Below are 23,730 nucleotides of genomic sequence, written 5' to 3'. Positions count from 1 at the left end.
ACACACAAAAAACTGCCGGCTTGATCCGAGACAGACACAGATATCTCACAACACTGTCACAGCACCTCACACATGTTCAACAGTACAGGACACGAGGTGGAGAGGGTGATGTGGGAAACACGAGTCTTTAATACTGAACACAAGAGAAACTGGTCAAATGAAGGAAAATGTTTATTTCAGAATAAAATATTACACAAAACACCACAGCAAAATGTTAATTATTGGGAGTGTACTAACAGTCAGAGGGAGATAGAGGGAGCTTTACTCTGTATCTAACCCATGCTGTACCTGACCCTGGGAGAGTTTGATGGGACAGTGTAGAGGGAGCTTTACTCTGTATCTAACCCATGCTGTAACTGACCCTGCGAGTGTTTGATGGGACAGTGTAGAGGGAGCTTTACTCTGTATCTAACCCGTGCTGTACCTGCCCTGGGAGTGTTTGATGGAACAGTGTAGAGGGAGCTTTACTCTGTATCTAACCCGTGCTGTACCTGACCCTGCGAGTGTTTGATGGGACAGTGTAGAGGGAGCTTTACTCTGTATCTAACCCGTGCTGTACCTGACCCTGCGAGTGTTTGATGGGACAGTGTAGAGGGAGCTTTACTCTGTATCTAACCCATGCTGTACCTGACCCTGCAAGTGTTTGATGGGACAGTGTAGAGGGAGCTTTACTCTGTATCTAACCCGTGCTGTACCTGACCCTGGGAGTGTTTGATGGGACAGTGTAGAGGGAGCTTTACTCTGTATCTAACCCGTGCTGTACCTGCCCTGGGAGTGTTTGATGGGACAGTGTAGAGGGAGCTTTACTCTGTATCTAACCCGTGCTGTACCTGACCCTGGGAGTGTTTGATGGGACAGTGTAGAGGGAGCTTTACTCTGTATCTAACCCGTGCTGTACCTGACCCTGGGAGTGTTTGATGGGACAGTGTAGAGGGAGCTTTACTCTGTATCTAACCCGTGCTGTACCTGCCCTGGGAGTGTTTGATGGGACAGTGTAGAGGGAGCTTTACTCTGTATCTAACCCGTGCTGTACCTGACCCTGGGAGTGTTTGATGGGACAGTGTAGAGGGAGCTTTACTCTGTATCTAACCCGTGCTGTTCCTCTGTTGATTGATTTGTTCCCTGATTTCCAGCCCGGGAGCAGCTCCGACGATCCCGTCAGAGTCGGACGTTCCTGATGGAGACGGGAGTTGGGGATCTATGGGCCGAGATGGATACAGGTACTAAACGCACATACATGCCTGACCAGACTCCTTCGCCGCTCTCCCCCCTCCTGCTCTGTGACCGGGGTGCCTGTGGGCCCCTTCCCTCCCATTCTCTCATTCCCCATTCCCCCACCCGAGCCTGGTGAGTCGCTCGAGGCCTCTGCCCATTGGGGACTGGTCTGAGGCAGCCCAGAGTCAATCTCTGTCAGACCCTTGCAGTCGGCAGACTGAAGGGACACTCATTAAATGGGACAGTGCTGGACTCAAACCCAGTGAACAAGGGCGAAGAGGTGGATGAGCAGTGTCGAACTCAGGCCCCCACCCTGCCCCGTTTACTCTCTCAGTGAACCCCCGTTTACTCTCTCTGTGAACCCCCCGTTTACTCTCTCTGTGAACCCCCGTTTACTCTCTCAGTGAACCCCCCGTTTACTCTCTCAGTGAACCCCCATTTACTCTCTCAGTGAACCCCCGTTTACTCTCTCAGTGAGCCCCGTTTACTCTCTCAGTGACCCCCGTTCACTCTCTCAGTGAACCCCCGTTTACTCTCTCAGTGACCCCCGTTTACTCTCTCAGTGACCCTCGTTTACTCTCTCAGTGACCCCCGTTTACTCTCTCAGTGACCCCCGTTCACTCTCTCAGTGAACCCCCGTTTACCCTCTCAGTGACCCCCGTTTACTCTCTCAGTGACCCCCGTTTACTCTCTCTGTGAACCCCCCGTTTACTCTCTCTGTGAACCCCCCGTTTACTCTCTCTGTGAACGCCCCGTTTACTCTCTCTGTGAACGCCCCGTTTACTCTCTGTGAACGCCCCGTTTACTCTCTCTGTGAACCCCCCGTTTACTCTCTCTGTGAACCCCCCGTTTACTCTCTCTGTGAACCCCCCGTTTACTCTCTCTGTGAACCCCCCGTTTACTCTCTCTGTGAACCCCCCGTTTACTCTCTCTGTGAACCCCCCGTTTACTCTCTCTGTGAACCCCCCGTTTACTCTCTCTGTGAACCCCCCGTTTACTCTCTCTGTGAACCCCCCGTTTACTCTCTCTGTGAACCCCCCGTTTACTCTCTCTGTGAACCCCCCGTTTACTCTCTCTGTGAACCCCCCGTTTACTCTCTCTGTGAACCCCCCGTTTACTCTCTCTGTGAACCCCCCGTTTACTCTCTCTGTGAACCCCCCGTTTACTCTCTCTGTGAACCCCCCGTTTACTCTCTCTGTGAACCCCCCGTTTACTCTCTCTGTGAACCCCCCGTTTACTCTCTCTGTGAACCCCCCGTTTACTCTCTCTGTGAACCCCCCGTTTACTCTCTCAGTGAACCCCCGTTTACTCTCTCTGTGAACCCCCCGTTTACTCTCTCTGTGAACCCCCCGTTTACTCTCTCTGTGAACCCCCCGTTTACTCTCTCTGTGAACCCCCCGTTTACTCTCTCTGTGAACCCCCCGTTTACTCTCTCTGTGAACCCCCCGTTTACTCTCTCTGTGAACCCCCCGTTTACTCTCTCTGTGAACCCCCCATTCACTCTCTCTGTGAACCCCCCATTCACTCTCTCAGTGAACCCCCTGTTTACTCTCTCAGTGAACCCCCCACTCACTCTCTCAGTGAACCCGTTTACCCTCTCAGTATAACACCTGTACCCCGTTACCCTTTCTCTGTACCCTGTTACTCTCTCTGTACCCCGTTACCCTCTCTCTCAGTACCCCATTACCCTCTCTCTCTGTACCCCATTACCCTCTCTCTGTACCCCGTTACTCTCTCTGTACCCCGTTACTCTCTCTGTACCCCGTTACTCTCTCTGTACCCCATTACCCTCTCTCTCTGTACCCCATTACTCTCTCTGTACCCCGTTACTCTCTCTGTACCCCGTTACTCTCTCTGTACCCCGTTACCCTCTCTCTCTGTACCCCATTACCCTCTCTCTCTGTACCCCATTACCCTCTCTCTCTGTACCCCATTACCCTCTCTCTCTGTACCCCATTACCCTCTCTCTCTGTACCCCATTACCCTCTCTCTCTGTACCCCATTACTCTCTCTGTACCCCATTACCCTCTCTCTGTGTACCCCATTACTCTCTCTCTCTGTACCCCATTACTCTCTCTCTCTGTACCCCATTACCCTCTCTCTCTGTACCCCATTACCCTCTCTCTCTGTACCCCATTACCCTCTCTCTCTGTACCCCATTACTCTCTCAGTACCCCATTACCCTCTCTCTCTGTACCCCATTACTCTCTCTGTACCCCATTACCCTCTCTCTCTGTACCCCATTACCCTCTCTCTCTGTACCCCATTACCCTCTCTCTCAGTACCCCATTACCCTCTCTCTCAGTACCCCATTACCCTCTCTCTCAGTACCCCATTACCCTCTCTCTGTACCCCATTACTCTCTCTGTACCCCATTACTCTCTCTGTACCCCGTTACTCTCTCTGTACCCCATTACCCTCTCTCTGTACCCCATTACTCTCTCTGTACCCCATTACTCTCTCAGTACCCCATTACCCTCTCTCCTTGTACCCCATTACCCTCTCTCTCTGTACCCCATTACCCTCTCTCTCTGTACCCCATTACCCTCTCTCTCTGTACCCCATTACCCTCTCTCTCTGTACCCCATTACTCTCTCTGTACCCCATTACTCTCTCTGTACCCCATTACTCTCTCTGTACCCCATTACTCTCTCAGTACCCCATTACTCTCTCTGTACCCCATTACTCTCTCTGTACCCCATTACTCTCTCAGTACCCCATTACTCTCTCTGTACCCCATTACTCTCTCTGTACCCCATTACCCTCTCTCTCTGTACCCCATTACTCTCTCTGTACCCCATTACCCTCTCTCTCTGTACCCCATTACCCTCTCTCTCTGTACCCCATTACCCTCTCTCTCTGTACCCCATTACTCTCTCTGTACCCCATTACTCTCTCTGTACCCCGTTACTCTCTCTGTACCCCATTACCCTCTCTCTCTGTACCCCATTACTCTCTCTCTCTGTAACCCATTACCCTCTCTCTCTGTACCCCATTACCCTCTCTCTCTGTACCCCATTACTCTCTCTGTACCCCGTTACTCTCTCTGTACCCCGTTACTCTCTCTGTACCCCATTACCCTCTCTCTCTGTACCCCATTACTCTCTCTCTGTACCCCATTACCCTCTCTCTCTGTACCCCATTACCCTCTCTCTCTGTACCCCATTACTCTCTCTGTACCCCATTACCCTCTCTCTGTACCCCATTACTCTCTCTGTACCCCATTACTCTCTCAGTACCCCATTACTCTCTCTGTACCCCATTACTCTCTCTGTACCCCATTACCCTCTCTCTCTGTGCCCCGTTAACCTCTCTCTCCCTTTATCCCGTAAACCTCTCTGTCCCTGTACCCCATTACCCTCTCTCTCTGTACCCCATTACTCTCTCTGTACCCCATTACCCTCTCTCTCTGTACCCCGTTACTCTCTCTGTACCCCATTACCCTCTCTCTCTGTACCCCATTACCCTCTCTCTCTGTACCCCATTACTCTCTCTCCTTGTACCCCATTACCCTCTCTCTCTGTACCCCATTACCCTCTCTCTCTGTACCCCATTACTCTCTCTGTACCCCATTACTCTCTCTGTACCCCGTTACTCTCTCTCTCTGTACCCCATTACCCTCTCTCTCTGTACCCCATTACCCTCTCTCTCTGTACCCCATTACCCTCTCTCTCTGTACCCCATTACCCTCTCTCTCTGTACCCCATTACCCTCTCTCTCTGAACCCCATTACCCTCTCTCTCTGTACCCCGTTTCTCTCTCTCCTTGTATCCCATTAACCTCTCTCCCCGTTCCCCATTACTCACTCTCTCTGTACCCCGTTACTCTCCCTCTCTGTACCCTGTTACTCTCTCTCTGTACCCCATTACTCTCTCTCCATACCCCATTTCTCTCTCTCTCTGTACCCTGTTACTCTCTCTCTGCCTGTACCCCGTCACCCTCTCTCTGTACCTTTACTCTCTCTCTCTCTCTGTACCCCATTACTCCCACTCTCCCTGCACCCCATTACCCTCTCTCTCCCTGACCCCATTAGCCTCTCTCTCTCTGTACCCCGTTACTCTCTCTCTGTACCCTGTTAACCTCTCTCTCTCTCCCTATACCCTGTTACTCTCTCTCTCCCTGTACCCCGTTACTCTCTCCCTGTACCTTGTTAGCGTCTCGCTCTCTCCCTGTACCCTGTTACTCTCTCTCTCTCTCTCCCTGTACCCTGTTACTCTCTCTCTCTCTCCCTGTACCCTGTTACTCTCTCTCTCTCTCCCTGTACCTGTTACTCTCTCTCTCTCTCTCTCCCTGTACCGTTACTCTCTCTCTCTCTCCCTGTACCCTGTTACTCTCTCTCTCTCTCCCTGTACCTTTTTTTTTTATTCGTTCACAGGATGTGGGCGTCGCTGGCAAGGCCGGCATTTATTGCCCATCCCTAATTGCCCTCTCTCTCTCTCCCTGTACCCTGTTACTCTCTCTCTCTCCCTGTACCCTGTTACTCTCTCTCTCTCCCTGTACCCTGTTACTCTCTCTCTCTCCCTGTACCCTGTTACTCTCTCTCTCTCCCTGTACCCTGTTACTCTCTCTCTCTCTCTCCCTGTACCCTGTTTCTCTCTCTCTCTCTCCCTGTACCCTGTTACTCTCTCTCTCTCCCTGTACCCTGTTACTCTCTCTCTCTCCCTGTACCCTGTTACTCTCTCTCTCTCCCTGTACCCTGTTACTCTCTCTCTCTCCCTGTACCCTGTTACTCTCTCTCTCTCTCTCTCCCTGTACCCTGTTACTCTCTCTCTCTCCCTGTACCCTGTTACTCTCTCTCTCTCTCCCTGTACCCTGTTACTCTCTCTCTCTCCCTGTACCCTGTTACTCTCTCTCTCTCTCCCTGTACCCTGTTACTCTCTCTCTCTCTCCCTGTACCCTGTTACTCTCTCTCTCTCCCTGTACCCTGTTACTCTCTCTCTCTCTCCCTGTACCCTGTTACTCTCTCTCTCTCTCCCTGTACCCTGTTACTCTCTCTCTCTCTCTCTCCCTGTACCCTGTTACTCTCTCTCTCTCTCTCCCTGTACCCTGTTACTCTCTCTCTCTCTCTCCCTGTACCCTGTTACTCTCTCTCTCTCCCTGTACCCTGTTACTCTCTCTCTTTCTCTCTGTACCCTGTTACTCTCCTGCACGGATTCCTGACTGACACCCAGTGCCGGGGGGTCTCTCCCTGCTCTGACCCTCTCTCTCCCCTCTCTCCCCAGGTGACCGGTACATCGTGGCAGATTGTGGTGGAGGGACGGTTGATCTCACCGTCCACCAGATCGAACAGCCTCAGGGGACGCTGAAGGAACTCTACAAAGCATCAGGTGAAGCCCCTTAACCCAGTCCTGTAACCAGGGCGAGTGAGAACAACAAGACCTTGGCAGATTGTACAGAGAGCAGCAACTCTCCCAACATCCTCCTCAGTGCTTCCAGGAGGATGTTTGTTCGTCTCGAAGTAATGTTTATATTTAAATGATGTTGGGCCTGAAATAACCGTTTAAAAAAGGAAGAACTTGTATCTCTGGAGAGCCTTTCATGAGTTCAGGACGTCCCAAAGAGCTTTACAGCCAATGAAGTACTTTAGAAGTGTAGTCACCATTGTAATGTAGGAATCGCACAGCATGATCCCACAAACAGCAATGTGATAATGACCAGATCATCTGTTTTAATGATGTTGGTTGAGGAATCAGTATTGGCCCCAGGGCACCGGGGAGAACCCCCCTGCTCTTTGATTACTGCCATGAGAGGGCAGACGGGGCCTCGGTTTAATGTCTCATCTGAAAGACGGCACCTCCAACAGTGCAGCACTCCCTCAGTACTGACCCTCCGACAGTGCGGCGCTCCCTCAGTACTGACCCTCCGACAGTGCAGCGCTCCCTCAGTACTGACCCTCCGACAGTGCAGCGCTCCCTCAGTACTGACCCTCCGACAGTGTAGCGCTCCCTCAGTACTGACCCTTCGACAGTGCAGCACTCCCTCAGTACTGACCCTCCGACAGTGCGGCGCTCCCTCAGTACTGACCCTCCGACAGTGCAGCGCTCCCTCAGTACTGACCCTCCGACAGTGCAGCGCTCCCTCAGTACTGACCCTCCGACAGTGTAGTGCTCCCTCAGTACTGACCCTCCGACAGTGTAGTGCTCCCTCAGTACTGACCCTCCGACAGTGCAGCGCTCCCTCAGTACTGACCCTCCGACAGTGTAGTGCTCCCTCAGTACTGACCCTCCGACAGTGCAGCGCTCCCTCAGTACTGACCCTCCGACAGTGCAGCACTCCCTCAGTACTGAACCTCCGACAGTGCAGCGCTCCCTCAGTACTGACCCTCCGACAGTGCAGCGCTCCCTCAGTACTGATCCTCCGACAGTGCAGCGCTCCCTCAGTACTGACCCTCCGACAGTGTAGTGCTCCCTCAGTACTGACCCTCCGACAGTGCAGCGCTCCCTCAGTACTGACCCTCCGACAGTGCAGCACTCCCTCATTACTGAACCTCCGACAGTGCAGCGCTCCCTCAGTACTGACCCTCCGACAGTGCAGCACTCCCTCAGTACTGAACCTCCGACAGTGCAGCGCTCCCTCAGTACTGACCCTCCGACAGTGCAGCGCTCCCTCAGTACTGACCCTCCGACAGTGCAGCGCTCCCTCAGTACTGACCCTCCGACAGTGCAGCGCTCCCTCAGTACTGACCCTCCGACAGTGTAGTGCTCCCTCAGTACTGACCCTCCGACAGTGTAGTGCTCCCTCAGTACTGACCCTCCGACAGTGCAGCGCTCCTTCAGTACTGACCCTCTGACAGTGTAGTGCTCCCTCAGTACTGACCCTCCGACAGTGCAGCGCTGCCTCAGTACTGACCCTCCGACAGTGTAGTGCTCCCTCAGTACTGACCCTCCGACAGTGCAGCACTCCCTCAGTACTGACCCTCCGACAGTGCAGCGCTCCCTCAGTACTGACCCTCCGACAGTGTAGTGCTCCCTCAGTACTGACCCTCCGACAGTGCAGCGCTCCCTCAGTACTGACCCTCCGACAGTGTAGTGCTCCCTCAGTACTGACCCTCCGACAGTGCAGCACTCCCTCAGTACTGACCCTCCGACAGTGCGGCGCTCCCTCAGTACTGACCCTCCGACAGTGCAGCGCTCCCTCAGTACTGACCCTCCGACAGTGCGGCGCTCCCTCAGTACTGACCCTCCGACAGTGCGGCGCTCCCTCAGTACTGACCCTCCGACAGTGTAGTGCTCCCTCAGTACTGACCCTCCGACAGTGCAGCGCTCCCTCAGTACTGACCCTCCGACAGTGCAGCGCTCCCTCAGTACTGAACCTCCGACAGTGCAGCGCTCCCTCAGTACTGACCCTCCGACAGTGCAGCGCTGCCTCAGTACTGACCCTCCGACAGTGTAGTGCTCCCTCAGTACTGACCCTCCGACAGTGCAGCACTCCCTCAGTACTGACCCTCCGACAGTGCAGCGCTCCCTCAGTACTGACCCTCCGACAGTGTAGTGCTCCCTCAGTACTGACCCTCCGACAGTGCAGCGCTCCCTCAGTACTGACCCTCCGACAGTGTAGTGCTCCCTCAGTACTGACCCTCCGACAGTGCAGCACTCCCTCAGTACTGACCCTCCGACAGTGCGGCGCTCCCTCAGTACTGACCCTCCGACAGTGCAGCGCTCCCTCAGTACTGACCCTCCGACAGTGCGGCGCTCCCTCAGTACTGACCCTCCGACAGTGCGGCGCTCCCTCAGTACTGACCCTCCGACAGTGTAGTGCTCCCTCAGTACTGACCCTCCGACAGTGCAGCGCTCCCTCAGTACTGACCCTCCGACAGTGCAGCGCTCCCTCAGTACTGAACCTCCGACAGTGCAGCGCTCCCTCAGTACTGACCCTCCGACAGTGTAGCGCTCCCTCAGTACTGACCCTCCGACAGTGCAGCGCTCCCTCAGTACTGACCCTCCGACAGTGTAGCGCTCGCTCAGTGCTGACCCTCCGACAGTGCAGCGCTCCCTCAGTACTGACCCTCCGACAGTGCAGCACTCCCTCAGTACTGAACCTCCGACAGTGCAGCGCTCCCTCAGTACTGACCCTCCGACAGTGCAGCGCTCCCTCAGTACTGACCCTCCGACAGTGCAGCGCTTCCTCAGTACTGACCCTCCGACAGTGTCGTGCTCCCTCAGTACTGACCCTCCGACAGTGCAGCGCTCCCTCAGTACTGACCCTCCGACAGTGTCGTGCTCCCTCAGTACTGACCCTCCGACAGTGCAGCGCTCCCTCAGTACTGACCCTCCGACAGTGTAGTGCTCCCTCAGTACTGACCCTCCGACAGTGCAGCGCTCCCTCAGTACTGACCCTCCGACAGTGCAGCGCTCCCTCAGTACTGACCCTCCGACAGTGTAGTGCTCCCTCAGTACTGACCCTCCGACAGAGCAGCGCTCCCTCAGTACTGACCCTCCGACAGTGCGGCGCTCCCTCAGTACTGACCCTCCGACAGTGCAGCACTCCCTCAGTACTGACCCTCCGACAGTGCGGCGCTCCCTCAGTACTGACCCTCCGACAGTGCAGCACTCCCTCAGTACTGACCCTCCGACAGTGCAGCGCTCCCTCAGTACTGACCCTCCGACAGTGTAGTGCTCCCTCAGTACTGACCCTCCGACAGTGAAGAGCTCCCTCAGTACTGACCCTCCGACAGTGCAGCACTCCCTCAGTACTGACCCTCCGACAGTGCGGCGCTCCCTCAGTACTGACCCTCCGACAGTGCGGCGCTCCCTCAGTACTGACCCTCCGACAGTGCGGCGCTCCCTCAGTACTGACCCTCCGACAGTGCGGCGCTCCCTCAGTACTGACCCTCCGACAGTGCGGCGCTCCCTCAGTACTGACCCTCCGACAGTGCGGCGCTCCCTCAGTACTGACCCTCCGACAGTGCGGCGCTCCCTCAGTACTGACCCTCCGACAGTGCGGCGCTCCCTCAGTACTGACCCTCCGACAGTGCGGCTCTCCCTCAGTACTGACCCTCCGACAGTGCGGCGCTCCCTCAGCACTGACCCTCCGACAGTGCGGCGCTCCCTCAGCACTGACCCTCCGACAGTGCGGCGCTCCCTCAGTACTGACCCTCCGACAGTGCGGCGCTCCCTCAGTACTGACCCTCCGACAGTGCGGCGCTCCCTCAGTACTGACCCTCCGACAGTGCGGCGCTCCCTCAGTACTGACCCTCCGACAGTGCAGCGCTCCCTAATTAATGCACCGGGAGTGTCGGCCTGGATTATGGGGCTCAAGTCTCAGGGGTGGGGCTCGAACCCACAGTCTCCTAACTCAGATTGTCCGTCCCTCGTTGCCCTGAGAAGGTGATGGTTCCTTTTTAATTGCAGCAACTGGGTTGCTTGCCGGGCCACATGAGAATGCACACGGTGTGGGACGAGAGCCACGTGTAGCCCAGACCGGGGGGGGGGTGGGGGGATGCACACGGTGTGGGACGAGAGCCACGTGTAGCCCAGACCAGGGAGGGGGATGCACACGGTGTGGGACGAGAGCCACGTGTAGCCCAGACCGGGGGGGGTGGGGGGATGCACACGGTGTGGGACGAGAGCCACGTGTAGCCCAGACCGGGGTGGGGGGGGGATGTCTCTGAAGGGCATTTGTGAACCAGTTGGGTTTTTAAATCAATCCGGCATTTTTCGTGGTCACTTATCCCAACGCCAGCCCTCAAATCACCAGATTTATTGAATTCGCTTTCACGACTGGCAAAAGAACCAGAGAAGAGATGGCTCTTTCAAAGTGCCGGCACGGGCACGATGGGCTGAACGGCCTCCTTCTGTGCTGCCTCACTCTACGATGCCATTGTGCAGTTTGAAGTGGTGCTAGTCCAGTACCACAACTAGGGTACCATCCCCATCCTGATAGGATAGGAACGATATTGCATCAGAGGGGCTGTTGTTTGAGTTTCACGCGGTTTAAAAACACAGATTGAAAATCTTTGCCCGAATGTTTGATTTTAATATTGTCGGGAGGCCGCGCTAATCCGGCACAGGCCCAGTGACAGGAAGCAAGGCCGAGCCTTCCTTCCTGTTGGAGAGCGAATGGCAAGCTGTGGCGCCGCCCGCTGGCCGTTCGGTGGTATGACAGAGGCACTGCACTCCTGGAGACGGCACAGGGCGAGGCCGCTCGGCCCATCCTGCCTGTGCCGGCACTTTCAAAGAGCTATCCAATTAGTCCCACTCCCCTGCCCTTTCCCCCATAACCTTGCAAATGTTTTCCCGAAAATGTGGCGCCCAGAATTGAACACAAATGCTCCAGCTGTGTGGTCCAACCAGTGTTTGAGCACGACTGCCTTCCTTTTGTGCTCTGGTCACCCCAGATATTTGATGCGGATTTGGGGTGAATGGGGACGGGTTTTAGCCGGTGCGGGGGGGGGGGGCCAGCTCTGCTGTGGTTTCACTGGGTGGGGAGGAGGACGGGGGAGAGGAGGGGGAGTGGGAGTTGGGGAGGTGAGGGAAAGCGGGGATCAGGGAGGGGTAGTGGGGATTGGGAGGGGAAGCGGGGGAGGGGGAGGTGTAGTGGGGGAGGGAAGGGGTAGCGGGGAGGGGAGGGAGAGGGGAAGTGGGGGCGTGGAGAGGGGGAGGGGAAGCAGGGGAGGGGAGCGGGGGCAGGAGAGGGAGAGGGGGAGCGGAGGGGGGGAGGGGAGAGGGGGAGGGGAGGGGAGGAGGAGAGGGGGAGGGGAGGAGGAGAGGGGGAGGGGGGAGGGGGAGAGGGAGAGGGGGGAGGAGAGGAGGAGAGGGAGAGGGGCGGAGGGGGGGGGAGATGGAGGCGAGGGGGAGGAGGGGGGAGCGGAGGGGAGGGGAGAGGGGGAGGGGGAGGGGAGGAGGAGAGGGAGAGGGGCGGAGGGGGGGGGAGATGGAGGCGAGGGGGAGGAGGGGGAGCGGAGGGGGGAGGGGAGAGGGGGGAGGGGGAGGGGAGCCTGCAGGTTCTTGTATCCGCCCCTCCTCTTGTGACATCATGTGTGTGGGCGGGACCACCAGGGTGATGTCACCAGCCGGCTCTCCCGCCTCCGCTGCCCCCATTGGATGTGGTGGGTGGGCGGGTACTTTGAAGAAGGCGGGAGTGGGAGCCCCAAGATTGTCGACGGCATTTTTCCTCACAGAAAATGAACGACAAAAGAATCTAGCTGCATTTATATAGCGCCTTTAACATTGAAAAACTCCCCGAGAGGCTTCACCGAGGTGCATTAAAACAAAATGGACACCGAGCCAAAGAAGGAGATATTAGGAGGGGGGACCACAGAGGTGGGTTTTTAGGGTGGGTCTTGAAGGAGGAGAGAGAGAGGTGGAGAGGAGAGAGAGATGGAGAGGAGAGAGAGATGGAGAGGAGAGAGAGATGGAGAGGAGAGAGAGATGGAGAGGAGAGAGAGATGGAGAGGAGAGAGAGATGGAGAGGAGAGAGAGATGGAGAGGAGAGAGAGATGGAGAGGAGAGAGAGATGGAGAGGAGAGGAGAGAGAGAGAGCGGAGAGGAGAGAGAGAGGCGGAGAGGAGAGAGAGATGGAGAGGAGAGAGAGATGGAGAGGAGAGAGAGATGGAGAGGAGAGAGAGATGGAGAGGAGAGAGAGATGGAGAGGAGAGAGGAGAGAGGATGGAGAGGCGGAGAGGAGAGAGAGATGGAGAGGCGGAGAGGAGAGAGAGATGGAGAGGCGGAGAGGAGAGAGAGATGGAGAGGCGGAGAGGAGAGAGAGATGGAGAGATGGAGAGGAGAGAGAGAGGGAGAGAGGAGAGGAGGAGAGGAGAGAGAGAGGCGGAGAGGAGAGAGAGAGGCGGAGAGGAGAGAGAGAGGCGGAGAGGAGAGAGAGAGGCGGAGAGGAGAGAGAGAGGCGGAGAGGAGAGAGAGAGGCGGAGAGGAGCGCCCTTAATGTAGTAACATGTCCCAAGGTGCTTCACAGGAGCGATTATCAGACAACACACAAACCCCCTCAAACCTTCAAAGATCTCCTCAAAAGAAAGCACTTGCATTTATATAGCGCCTTTCAAAACTTCCAAAGCACTGAACAGCCTTACAAGTACTTTTTGAGGTGTAGTCACTGTTGGAATGTCGGAAACGCAGCAGCCAATTTGCGCACAGCAAGATCCCACAAACAGCAATGAGATAATGATCAGATCATCTGTTTTTAGTGATGTTGGTTGAATCAAATAATGTCTCATCCGAAAGATGGCACCGCCGACAGTGCAGCGCTCCCTCAGTACTGACCCTCCGACAGTGCGGCGCTCCCTCAGTACTGACCCTCCGACAGTGCGGCGCTCCCTCAGTACTGACCCTCCGACAGTGCGGCGCTCCCTCAGTACTGACCCTCCGACAGTGCGGCGCTCCCTCAGTACTGACCCTCCGACAGTGCGGCGCTCCCTCAGTACTGACCCTCCGACAGTGCGGCGCTCCCTCAGTACTGACCCTCGACAGTGCGGCGCTCCCTCAGTACTGACCCCTCCGACAGTGCGGCGCTCCCTCGGTACTGACCCTCCGACAGTGCGGCGCTCCCTCAGTACTGACCCTCCGACAGTGCGGGCGCTTCCCCTCTCGGTACTGACCCTCCGACAGTGTGGTGCTCCCTCAGTACTGACCCTCCGACAGTGCGGCGCTCCCCTCAGTACTGACCCCTCCGACAGTGCGGCGCTCCCTCAGTACTGACCCTCGACAGTGCGGCACTCCCTCAGTACTGACCCCTCCGACAGTGCCGGCGCTCCCTCAGTACCGACCCTCCGACAGTGCGGCGCTCCCTCAGTACTGACCCTCCGACAGTGCAGCGCTCCCTCAGTACCGACCCTCGACAGTGCGGCGCTCCCTCGAGTACGGACCCTCGACAGTGCGGCACTCCTCAGTACTGACCCTCCGACAGTGCGGCGCTCCCTCGGTACTGACCCTCCGACAGTGCGGCGCTCCCTCAGTACTGACCCTCCGACAGTGCAGCGCTCCCTCAGTACTGACCCTCCGACAGTGCGGCGCTCCCTCAGTACTGACCCTCGACAGTGCGGCGCTCCCTCAGTACTGACCCTCCGACAGTGCGGCGCTCCCTCGGTACTGACCCTCCGACAGTGCGGTGCTCCTCGGTACTGACCCTCCGACAGTGCGGCGCTCCCTCAGTACCGACCCTCCGACAGTGCGGCTCTCCCTCAGTACTGACCCTCGACAGTGCAGCGCTCCCTCAGTACTGCCCTGGGAGTGTCAGCCTGGATTATGGGCTCAAGTGTCTGGAGTGGGACTTGAACCCACGACCTCCTGACTCAGAGGTGAGAGTGCAACCACTGAGCCAGGGCCGCCATCTTACCTCAAGCTCCCTCACATCTCTTCCTTTCTCAAAGTGTCCCTTCTCCGGCAGGGGGTCCTTACGGAGCGGTGGGGGTGGACATTGCTTTTGAGAAGATCTGCTGGTCAGATCTTTGGTGCAGATTACATCGAGTGTTTCAAGGTGAAACGTCCTGCGGCTTGGGTGGACCTGATGATCGCCTTTGAGGCACGGAAACGGACAGCTTCTCCCAAGAGGGTCAACCCTCTCAACATCTCCTTACCATTCTCCTTCATCGACTTCTACAAGAAGTACAAAGGTCAGAGTGTGGAGACTGCGCTGAAAAAGAACAGGTAACAAATATCGCACCGTCTTTATCTGGGGACCTGCAGAGCTTTTCAATGTCTCCATCAGGGACCCCTTTTATAGAGAGAGAATCTCCATCAGGGACCCCTTTTATAGAGAGAGAATCTCTATCAGGGACCCCTTTTATAGAGTCTCTCCATCAGGGACCCCTTTTATAGAGAGAGAATCTCTATCAGGGACCCCTTTTATAGAGAGAGAATCTCTATCAGGGACCCCTTTTATAGAGAGAGTCTCACCATCAGGGACCCCTTTTATAGAGAGAGTCTCTCCATCGGGGACCCCTTTTATAGAGAGAGTCACTCCATCGGGGACCCCTTTTATAGAGAGAGTCTCTCCATCGGGGACCCCTTTTATAGAGAGAGTCTCTCCATCGGGGACCCCTTTTATAGAGAGAGTCTCTCCATCGGGGACCCCTTTTATAGAGAGAATCTCTCCATCGGGGACCCCTTTTATAGAGAGAGTCTCTCCATCGGGGACCCCTTTTATAGAGAGAGTCTCTCCATCAGGGACCCCTTTTATAGAGAGAGTCTCACCATCGGGGACCCCTTTTATAGAGAGAGTCTCACCATCGGGGACCCCTTTTATAGAGAGAGTCTCTCCATCGGGGACCCCTTTTATAGAGGGAGTCTCTCCATCGGGGACCCCTTTTATAGAGGGAGTCTCACCATCAGGGACCCCTTTTATAGAGGGAGTCTCTCCATCAGGGACCCCTTTTATAGAGAGAGTCTCTCCATCAGGGACCCCTTTTATAGAGAGAGTCTCACCATCAGGGACCCCTTTTATAGAGAGAGTCTCTCCATCGGGGACCCCTTTTATAGAGAGAGTCTCACCATCAGGGACCCCTTTTATAGAGAGAGTCTCTCCATCAGGGACCCCTTTTATAGAGGGAGTCTCTCCATCAGGGACCCCTTTTATAGAGGGAGTCTCTCCATCGGGGACCCCTTTTATAGAGAGAGTCTCTCCATCAGGGACCCCTTTTATAGAGGGAGTCTCTCCATCGGGGACCCCTTTTATAGAGGGAGTCTCTCCATCAGGGACCCCTTTTATAGAGAGAGTCTCTCCATCAGGGACCCCTTTTATAGAGAGAGAATCTCTATCAGGGACCCCTTTTATAGAGAGAGTCTCACCATCAGGGACCCCTTTTATAGAGGGAGTCTCACCATCAGGGACCCCTTTTATGGAGAGAGTCTCTCCATCGGGGACCCCTTTTATAGAGAGAGTCTCTCCATCGGGGACCCCTTTTATAGAGGGAGTCTCACCATCAGGGACCCCTTTTATAGAGGGAGTCTCTCCATCAGGGACCCCTTTTATGGAGGGAGTCTCACCATCAGGGACCCCTTTTATAGAGGGAGTCTCACCATCGGGGACCCCTTTTATAGAGAGAGTCTCTCCATCGGGGACCCCTTTTATAGAGGGAGTCTCACCATCAGGGACCCCTTTGTAGACAGGTGTCTCCCCTTTCTATTCCACGTCTCCCAGCTGACTGACTGGGCAGACTCCCTCACGTGTCGAAGATCATTGTAATGTGTGGCCAACGGGAGCAGCAGTCCCGACCATGAGGTGGAGACGCGAGGGGACACAGCTCCCCTCACGATCCCTGGATCCGCCCACAGGCCCGGGTCCAGACCAATGGTGGGATCGTGCGTGCAGGGGCCTCTGATTTGGCGCGCTCCTCTGTAATCGCCAATGATGGCGGCCAGACATGGACCTCTGGGCCAGCCCATCTTGCCAAGGCTCGTCTATTTCCAAACTGGCTGGTCTTTCTGGCACTGGTGAAGACAACACAAAGGGCTTGATAATGGAGTCAGGAGCCGTGTGAGCCAGCTCACTATCCTCACACTATAGTGCAAGCGCTTAAACAGGTAATGGTAGGAACATAGGAACAGGAGGAGGCCATTCAGCCCCTCGAGCCTGTCCCGCCATTCAATCTGATCATGGCTGATCTGAATTTTAACTCCCCTTACCCAATAAAAATCGATCAATCCCAGTTTTGAAATTTTCAATTGACCCCCAGCCTCAACAGCTCTTGGGGGAGAGAGTTCCAGATTCCCACTCCCCTCTGTGTGAAGAAGTGCTTCCTGACATCACCCCTGAACGGCCGAGCTCTAATTTTAAGGTTATTCCCCCTTGTTCTGGACTCCCCCCACCAGAGGGAATAGTTTCTCTCTATCGACCCTATCAAATCCTTTAATCATCTTAAACACCTCAATTAGATCACCCCTCAATCTTCTATACTCGAGGGAATACAAGCCTAGTCTATGCAACCTGTCCTCGTAATTTAACCCTTTAAGCCCCGGTATCATTCTGAAGTCGAGTAACCCCCCCAGAAGTTACCAGATACTGCCCTGGAGCACCATGGGGCGTAGGGGGTGGGGTGCGGCCATAATATGGGGCGACAGCGGGCATGGAAAGGATGATGGCTCCTCGGGCCGAGCCACGATTTTGTTCCCTTAGAAGAATTGGCTTCTTGAGTAATCCTCAGGGCCCGGAGTGAGGAGTAATCCTCAGGGCCCGGAGTGAGGAGTAACCTCAGGGCCCGGAGTGAGGAGTAACCTCAGGGCCCGGAGTGAGGAGTAATCCTCAGGGCCCGGAGTGAGGAGTATTCCTCAGGGCCCGGAGTGAGGAGTAATCCTCAGGGCCCGGAGTGAGGAGTAACCTCAGGGCCCGGAGTGAGGAGTAACCTCAGGGCCCGGAGTGAGGAGTAACCCTCAGGGCACTGAGTGAGGAGTAACCCTCAGGGCACTGAGTGAGGAGTAATCCTCAGGGCACTGAGTGAGGAGTAATCCTCAGGGCACTGAGTGAGGAGTATTCCTCAGGGCACTGAGTGAGGAGTAATCCTCAGGGCACTGAGTGAGGAGTAATCCTCAGGGCACTGAGTGAGGAGTAATCCTCATGGCACTGAGTGAGGAGTATTCCTTAGGGCACTGAGTGAGGAGTATTCCTCAGGGCACTGAGTGAGGAGTAATCCTCATGGCACTGAGTGAGGAGTATTCCTTAGGGCACTGAGTGAGGAGTAATCCTCAGGGCACTGAGTGAGGAGTAATCCTCAGGGCACTGAGTGAGGAGTAATCCTCAGGGCACTGAGTGAGGAGTAATCCTCATGGCACTGAGTGAGGAGTAATCCTCAGGGCCCGGAGTGAGGAGTTATCCTCAGGGCCCGGAGTGAGGAGTAATCCTCAGGGCCCGGAGTGAGGAGTAATCCTCAGGGCCCGGAGTGAGGAGTAATCCTCAGGGCCCGGAGTGAGGAGTAATCCTCAGGGCCCGGAGTGAGGAGTAATCCTCAGGGCACTGAGTGAGGAGTATTCCTCAGGGCCCGGAGTGAGGAGTAATCCTCAGGGCCCGGAGTGAGGAGTAATCCTCAGGGCACTGAGTGAGGAGTAATCCTCAGGGCACTGAGTGAGGAGTATTCCTCAGGGCCTGGAGTGAGGAGTAACCTCAGGGCACTGAGTGAGGAGTATTCCTCAGGGCCTGGAGTGAGGAGTATTCCTCAGGGCCCGGAGTGAGGAGTAATCCTCAGGGCCCGGAGTGAGGAGTAATCCTCAGGGCCCGGAGTGAGGAGTAATCCTCAGGGCCCGGAGTGAGGAGTAATCCTCAGGGCCCGGAGTGAGGAGTAATCCTCAGGGCCCGGAGTGAGGAGTATTCCTCAGGGCCCGGAGTGAGGAGTAATCCTCAGGGCCCGGAGTGAGGAGTATTCCTCAGGGCCCGGAGTGAGGAGTAATCCTCAGGGCCTGGAGTGAGGAGTAACCTCAGGGCCCGGAGTGAGGAGTAATCCTCAGGGCACTGAGTGAGGAGTATTCCTCAGGGCCCGGAGTGAGGAGTAACCTCAGGGCACTGAGTGAGGAGTAATTCTCTGGGCCTCAGGACCCCGACAATCCCCGTTCAGGCACCGCTCACCCCCAGATTGGGGCCCGATGGGTTTTTGCGATTTGTGTGGGCTGCGATTGCTCTGATCTCTGACCACAGGGTCTCCCTGTGTCCCCCTTCCATCTTTCAGCAGCAAGGTGGCCAGGTGGTCCCCACAGGGGATGTTGAGAATGAGTCCAGAAACCATTGCAGATCTTTTCCAACCCACCGTCAAGCAGGTGGTCAGTCACATCGGTGAGTACACAGACTCTCCCCTCACTCCCAGTCACATCGGTGAGTACACAGACTCTCCCCTCTCACTCCCAGTCACATCGGTGAGTACACAGACTCTCCCCCCTCACTCCGTCACATCGGTGAGTACACAGACTCTCCCCCCTCACTCCGTCACATCGGTGAGTACACAGACTCTCCCCTCTCACTCCGTCACATCGGTGAGTACACAGACTCTCCCCCTCACTCCGTCACATCGGTGAGTACACAGACTCTCCCCCTCACTCCGTCACATCGGTGAGTACACAGACTCTCCCCCTCACTCCGTCACATCGGTGAGTACACAGACTCTCCCCTCTCACTCCCAGTCACATCGGTGAGTACACAGACTCTCCCCTCTCACTCCCTGTCACATCGGTGAGTACACAGACTCTCCCCCTCACTCCGTCACATCGGTGAGTACACAGACTCTCCCCTCTCACTCCCAGTCACATCGGTGAGTACACAGACTCTCCCCCCTCACTCCGTCACATCGGTGAGTACACAGACTCTCCCCCCTCACTCCGTCACATCGGTGAGTACACAGACTCTCCCCCCTCACTCCGTCACATCGGTGAGTACACAGACTCTCCCCCCTCACTCCGTCACATCGGTGAGTACACAGACTCTCCCCCCTCACTCCGTCACATCGGTGAGTACACAGACTCTCCCATCTCACTCCCAGTCACATCGGTGAGTACACAGACTCTCCCCCCTCACTCCCAGTCACATCGGTGAGTACACAGACTCCCCCCTCACTCCCAGTCACATCGGTGAGTACACAGACTCTCCCCCTCACTCCGTCACATCGGTGAGTACACAGACTCTCCCCCCTCACTCCCAGTCACATCGGTGAGTACACAGACTCTCCCCCCTCACTCCGTCACATCGGTGAGTACACAGACTCTCCCCCCTCACTCCCAGTCACATCGGTGAGTACACAGACTCCCCCCTCACTCCCAGTCACATCGGTGAGTACACAGACTCTCCCCCTCACTCCGTCACATCGGTGAGTACACAGACTCTCCCCCCTCACTCCCAGTCACATCGGTGAGTACACAGACTCTCCCCCCTCACTCCGTCACATCGGTGAGTACACAGACTCTCCCCCCTCACTCCGTCACATCGGTGAGTACACAGACTCTCCCCTCTCACTCCCAGTCACATCGGTGAGTACACAGACTCTCCCATCTCACTCCCAGTCACATCGGTGAGTACACAGACTCTCCCCCCTCACTCCCAGTCACATCGGTGAGTACACAGACTCTCCCCCCTCACTCCCAGTCACATCGGTGAGTACACAGACTCTCCCCCCTCACTCCCAGTCACATCGGTGAGTACACAGACTCTCCCCTCTCACTCCGTCACATCGGTGAGTACACAGACTCTCCCCCCTCACTCCGTCACATCGGTGAGTACACAGACTCCCCCCTCACTCCGTCACATCGGTGAGTACACAGACTATCCCCCTCACTCCCAGTCACATCGGTGAGTACACAGACTCTCCCCCCTCACTCCGTCACATCGGTGAGTACACAGACTCCCCCCTCACTCCGTCACATCGGTGAGTACACAGACTCTCCCCCCTCACTCCGTCACATCGGTGAGTACACAGACTCTCCCCTCTCACTCCCAGTCACATCGGTGAGTACACAGACTCTCCCCTCTCACTCCCAGTCACATCGGTGAGTACACAGACTCTCCCCTCTCACTCCCAGTCACATCGGTGAGTACACAGACTCTCCCCTCTCACTCCCAGTCACATCGGTGAGTACACAGACTCTCCCCTCTCACTCCCAGTCACATCGGTGAGTACACAGACTCTCCCCTCTCACTCCCAGTCACATCGGTGAGTACACAGACTCTCCCCCTCACTCCGTCACATCGGTGAGTACACAGACTCTCCCCTCTCACTCCCAGTCACATCGGTGAGTACACAGACTCTCCCCTCTCACTCCCAGTCACATCGGTGAGTACACAGACTCTCCCCCTCACTCCGTCACATCGGTGAGTACACAGACTCTCCCCTCTCACTCCCAGTCACATCGGTGAGTACACAGACTCTCCCCCCTCACTCCCAGTCACATCGGTGAGTACACAGACTCTCCCCTCTCACTCCGTCACATCGGTGAGTACACAGACTCTCCCTCTCACTCCCAGTCACATCGGTGAGTACACAGACTCCCCCCTCACTCCCAGTCACATCGGTGAGTACACAGACTCTCCCCCCTCACTCCCAGTCACATCGGTGAGTACACAGACTCTCCCCCCTGACTCCGTCACATCGGTGAGTACACAGACTCTCCCCTCTCACTCCCAGTCACATCGGTGAGTACACAGACTCTCCCCCCTCACTCCCAGTCACATCGGTGAGTACACACTCTCCCCTCTCACTCCCAGTCACATCGGTGAGTACACAGACTCTCCCCTCACTCCCAGTCACATCGGTGAGTACACAGACTCTCCCCCCTCACTCCCAGTCACATCGGTGAGTACACAGACTCCCCCCTCACTCCCAGTCACATCGGTGAGTACACAGACTCTCCCCCCTCACTCCCAGTCACATCGGTGAGTACACAGACTCTCCCCTCTCACTCCGTCACATCGGTGAGTACACAGACTCTCCCCCCTCACTCCCAGTCACATCGGTGAGTACACAGACTCTCCCCTCTCACTCCGTCACATCGGTGAGTACACAGACTCTTCCCCCCTCACTCCCAGTCACATCGGTGAGTACACAGACTCTCCCCTCTCACTCCCAGTCACATCGGTGAGTACACAGACTCTCCCCTCTCACTCCCAGTCACATCGGTGAGTACACAGACTCTCCCCTCACTCCCAGTCACATCGGTGAGTACACAGACTCTCCCCTCACTCCCAGTCACATCGGTGAGTACACAGACTCTCCCCTCTCACTCCGTCACATCGGTGAGTACACAGACTCTCCCCTCTCACTCCGTCACATCGGTGAGTACACAGACTCTCCCCTCTCACTCCGTCACATCGGTGAGTACACAGACTCTCCCCTCTCACTCCCAGTCACATCGGTGAGTACACAGACTCTCCCCTCTCACTCCCAGTCACATCGGTGAGTACACAGACTCTCCCCTCTCACTCCCAGTCACATCGGTGAGTACACAGACTCTCCCCTCACTCCCAGTCACATCGGTGAGTACACAGACTCTCCCCTCACTCCCAGTCACATCGGTGAGTACACAGACTCTCCCCTCTCACTCCGTCACATCGGTGAGTACACAGACTCTCCCCTCTCACTCCGTCACATCGGTGAGTACACAGACTCTCCCCTCTCACTCCGTCACATCGGTGAGTACACAGACTCTCCCCTCTCACTCCCAGTCACATCGGTGAGTACACAGACTCTCCCCTCTCACTCCGTCACATCGGTGAGTACACAGACTCTCCCCTCTCACTCCCAGTCACATCGGTGAGTACACAGATTCTCCCCTCTCACTCCGTCACATCGGTGAGTACACAGACTCTCCCCTCTCACTCCGTCACATCGGTGAGTACACAGACTCTCCCCTCTCACTCCCAGTCACATCGGTGAGTACACAGACTCTCCCCTCTCACTCCCAGTCACATCGGTGAGTACACAGACTCTCCCCTCTCACTCCCAGTCACATCGGTGAGTACACAGACTCTCCCCTCTCACTCCGTCACATCGGTGAGTACACAGACTCTCCCCTCTCACTCCGTCACATCGGTGAGTACACAGACTCTCCCCCCTCACTCCCAGTCACATCGGTGAGTACACAGACTCTCCCCTCTCACTCCCAGTCACATCGGTGAGTACACAGACTCTCCCCTCTCACTCCGTCACATCGGTGAGTACACAGACTCTCCCCTCACTCCCAGTCACATCGGTGAGTACACAGACTCTCCCCTCTCACTCCGTCACATCGGTGAGTACACAGACTCTCCCCTCTCACTCCGTCACATCGGTGAGTACACAGACTCTCCCCTCTCACTCCGTCACATCGGTGAGTACACAGACTCTCCCCCCTCACTCCCAGTCACATCGGTGAGTACACAGACTCTCCCCTCTCACTCCGTCACATCGGTGAGTACACAGACTCTCCCCTCTCACTCCCAGTCACATCGGTGAGTACACAGATTCTCCCCTCTCACTCCGTCACATCGGTGAGTACACAGACTCTCCCCTCTCACTCCCAGTCACATCGGTGAGTACACAGACTCTCCCCTCTCACTCCCAGTCACATCGGTGAGTACACAGACTCTCCCCTCTCACTCCCAGTCACATCGGTGAGTACACAGACTCTCCCCTCTCACTCCCAGTCACATCGGTGAGTACACAGACTCTCCCCCCTCACTCCGTCACATCGGTGAGTACACAGACTCTCCCCTCACTCCCAGTCACATCGGTGAGTACACAGACTCTCCCCCCTCACTCCCAGTCACATCGGTGAGTACACAGACTCTCCCCTCTCACTCCCAGTCACATCGGTGAGTACACAGACTCTCCCCTCTCACTCCCAGTCACATCGGTGAGTACACAGACTCTCCCCTCACTCCCAGTCACATCGGTGAGTACACAGACTCTCCCCTCTCACTCCGTCACATCGGTGAGTACACAGACTCTCCCCTCTCACTCCGTCACATCGGTGAGTACACAGACTCTCCCCTCTCACTCCCAGTCACATCTGTGAGTACACAGACTCTCCCCTCTCACTCCCAGTCACATCGGTGAGTACACAGACTCTCCCCTCTCACTCCGTCACATCGGTGAGTACACAGACTCTCCCCTCTCAC

At 56.1% G+C, this 23,730-nt stretch overlaps 1 protein-coding gene across 1 annotated transcript in view; it reads left to right on the top strand.

The window, feature by feature from the left end:
• Positions 1-23,730, top strand: part of hspa12b (heat shock protein 12B) — a gene marked incomplete at its 5' end in the record, with an annotated part of 129,261 nt that overhangs the window by 92,287 nt on the left and 13,244 nt on the right. Inside the window, 5 exon segments of the mRNA XM_067977268.1 lie at positions 1,134-1,220; positions 6,438-6,542; positions 14,554-14,606; positions 14,608-14,813; positions 18,821-18,924. Of these exon segments, the coding sequence (XP_067833369.1) occupies positions 1,134-1,220; positions 6,438-6,542; positions 14,554-14,606; positions 14,608-14,813; positions 18,821-18,924 (555 nt within the window).

The sequence above is a fragment of the Heptranchias perlo genome, chromosome 1, assembly GCF_035084215.1.
Source record: "Heptranchias perlo isolate sHepPer1 chromosome 1, sHepPer1.hap1, whole genome shotgun sequence".
NCBI classification, from domain to species: Eukaryota; Metazoa; Chordata; class Chondrichthyes; order Hexanchiformes; family Hexanchidae; genus Heptranchias; species Heptranchias perlo.
This window is presented reverse-complemented; position numbering and strand designations above follow the sequence as displayed.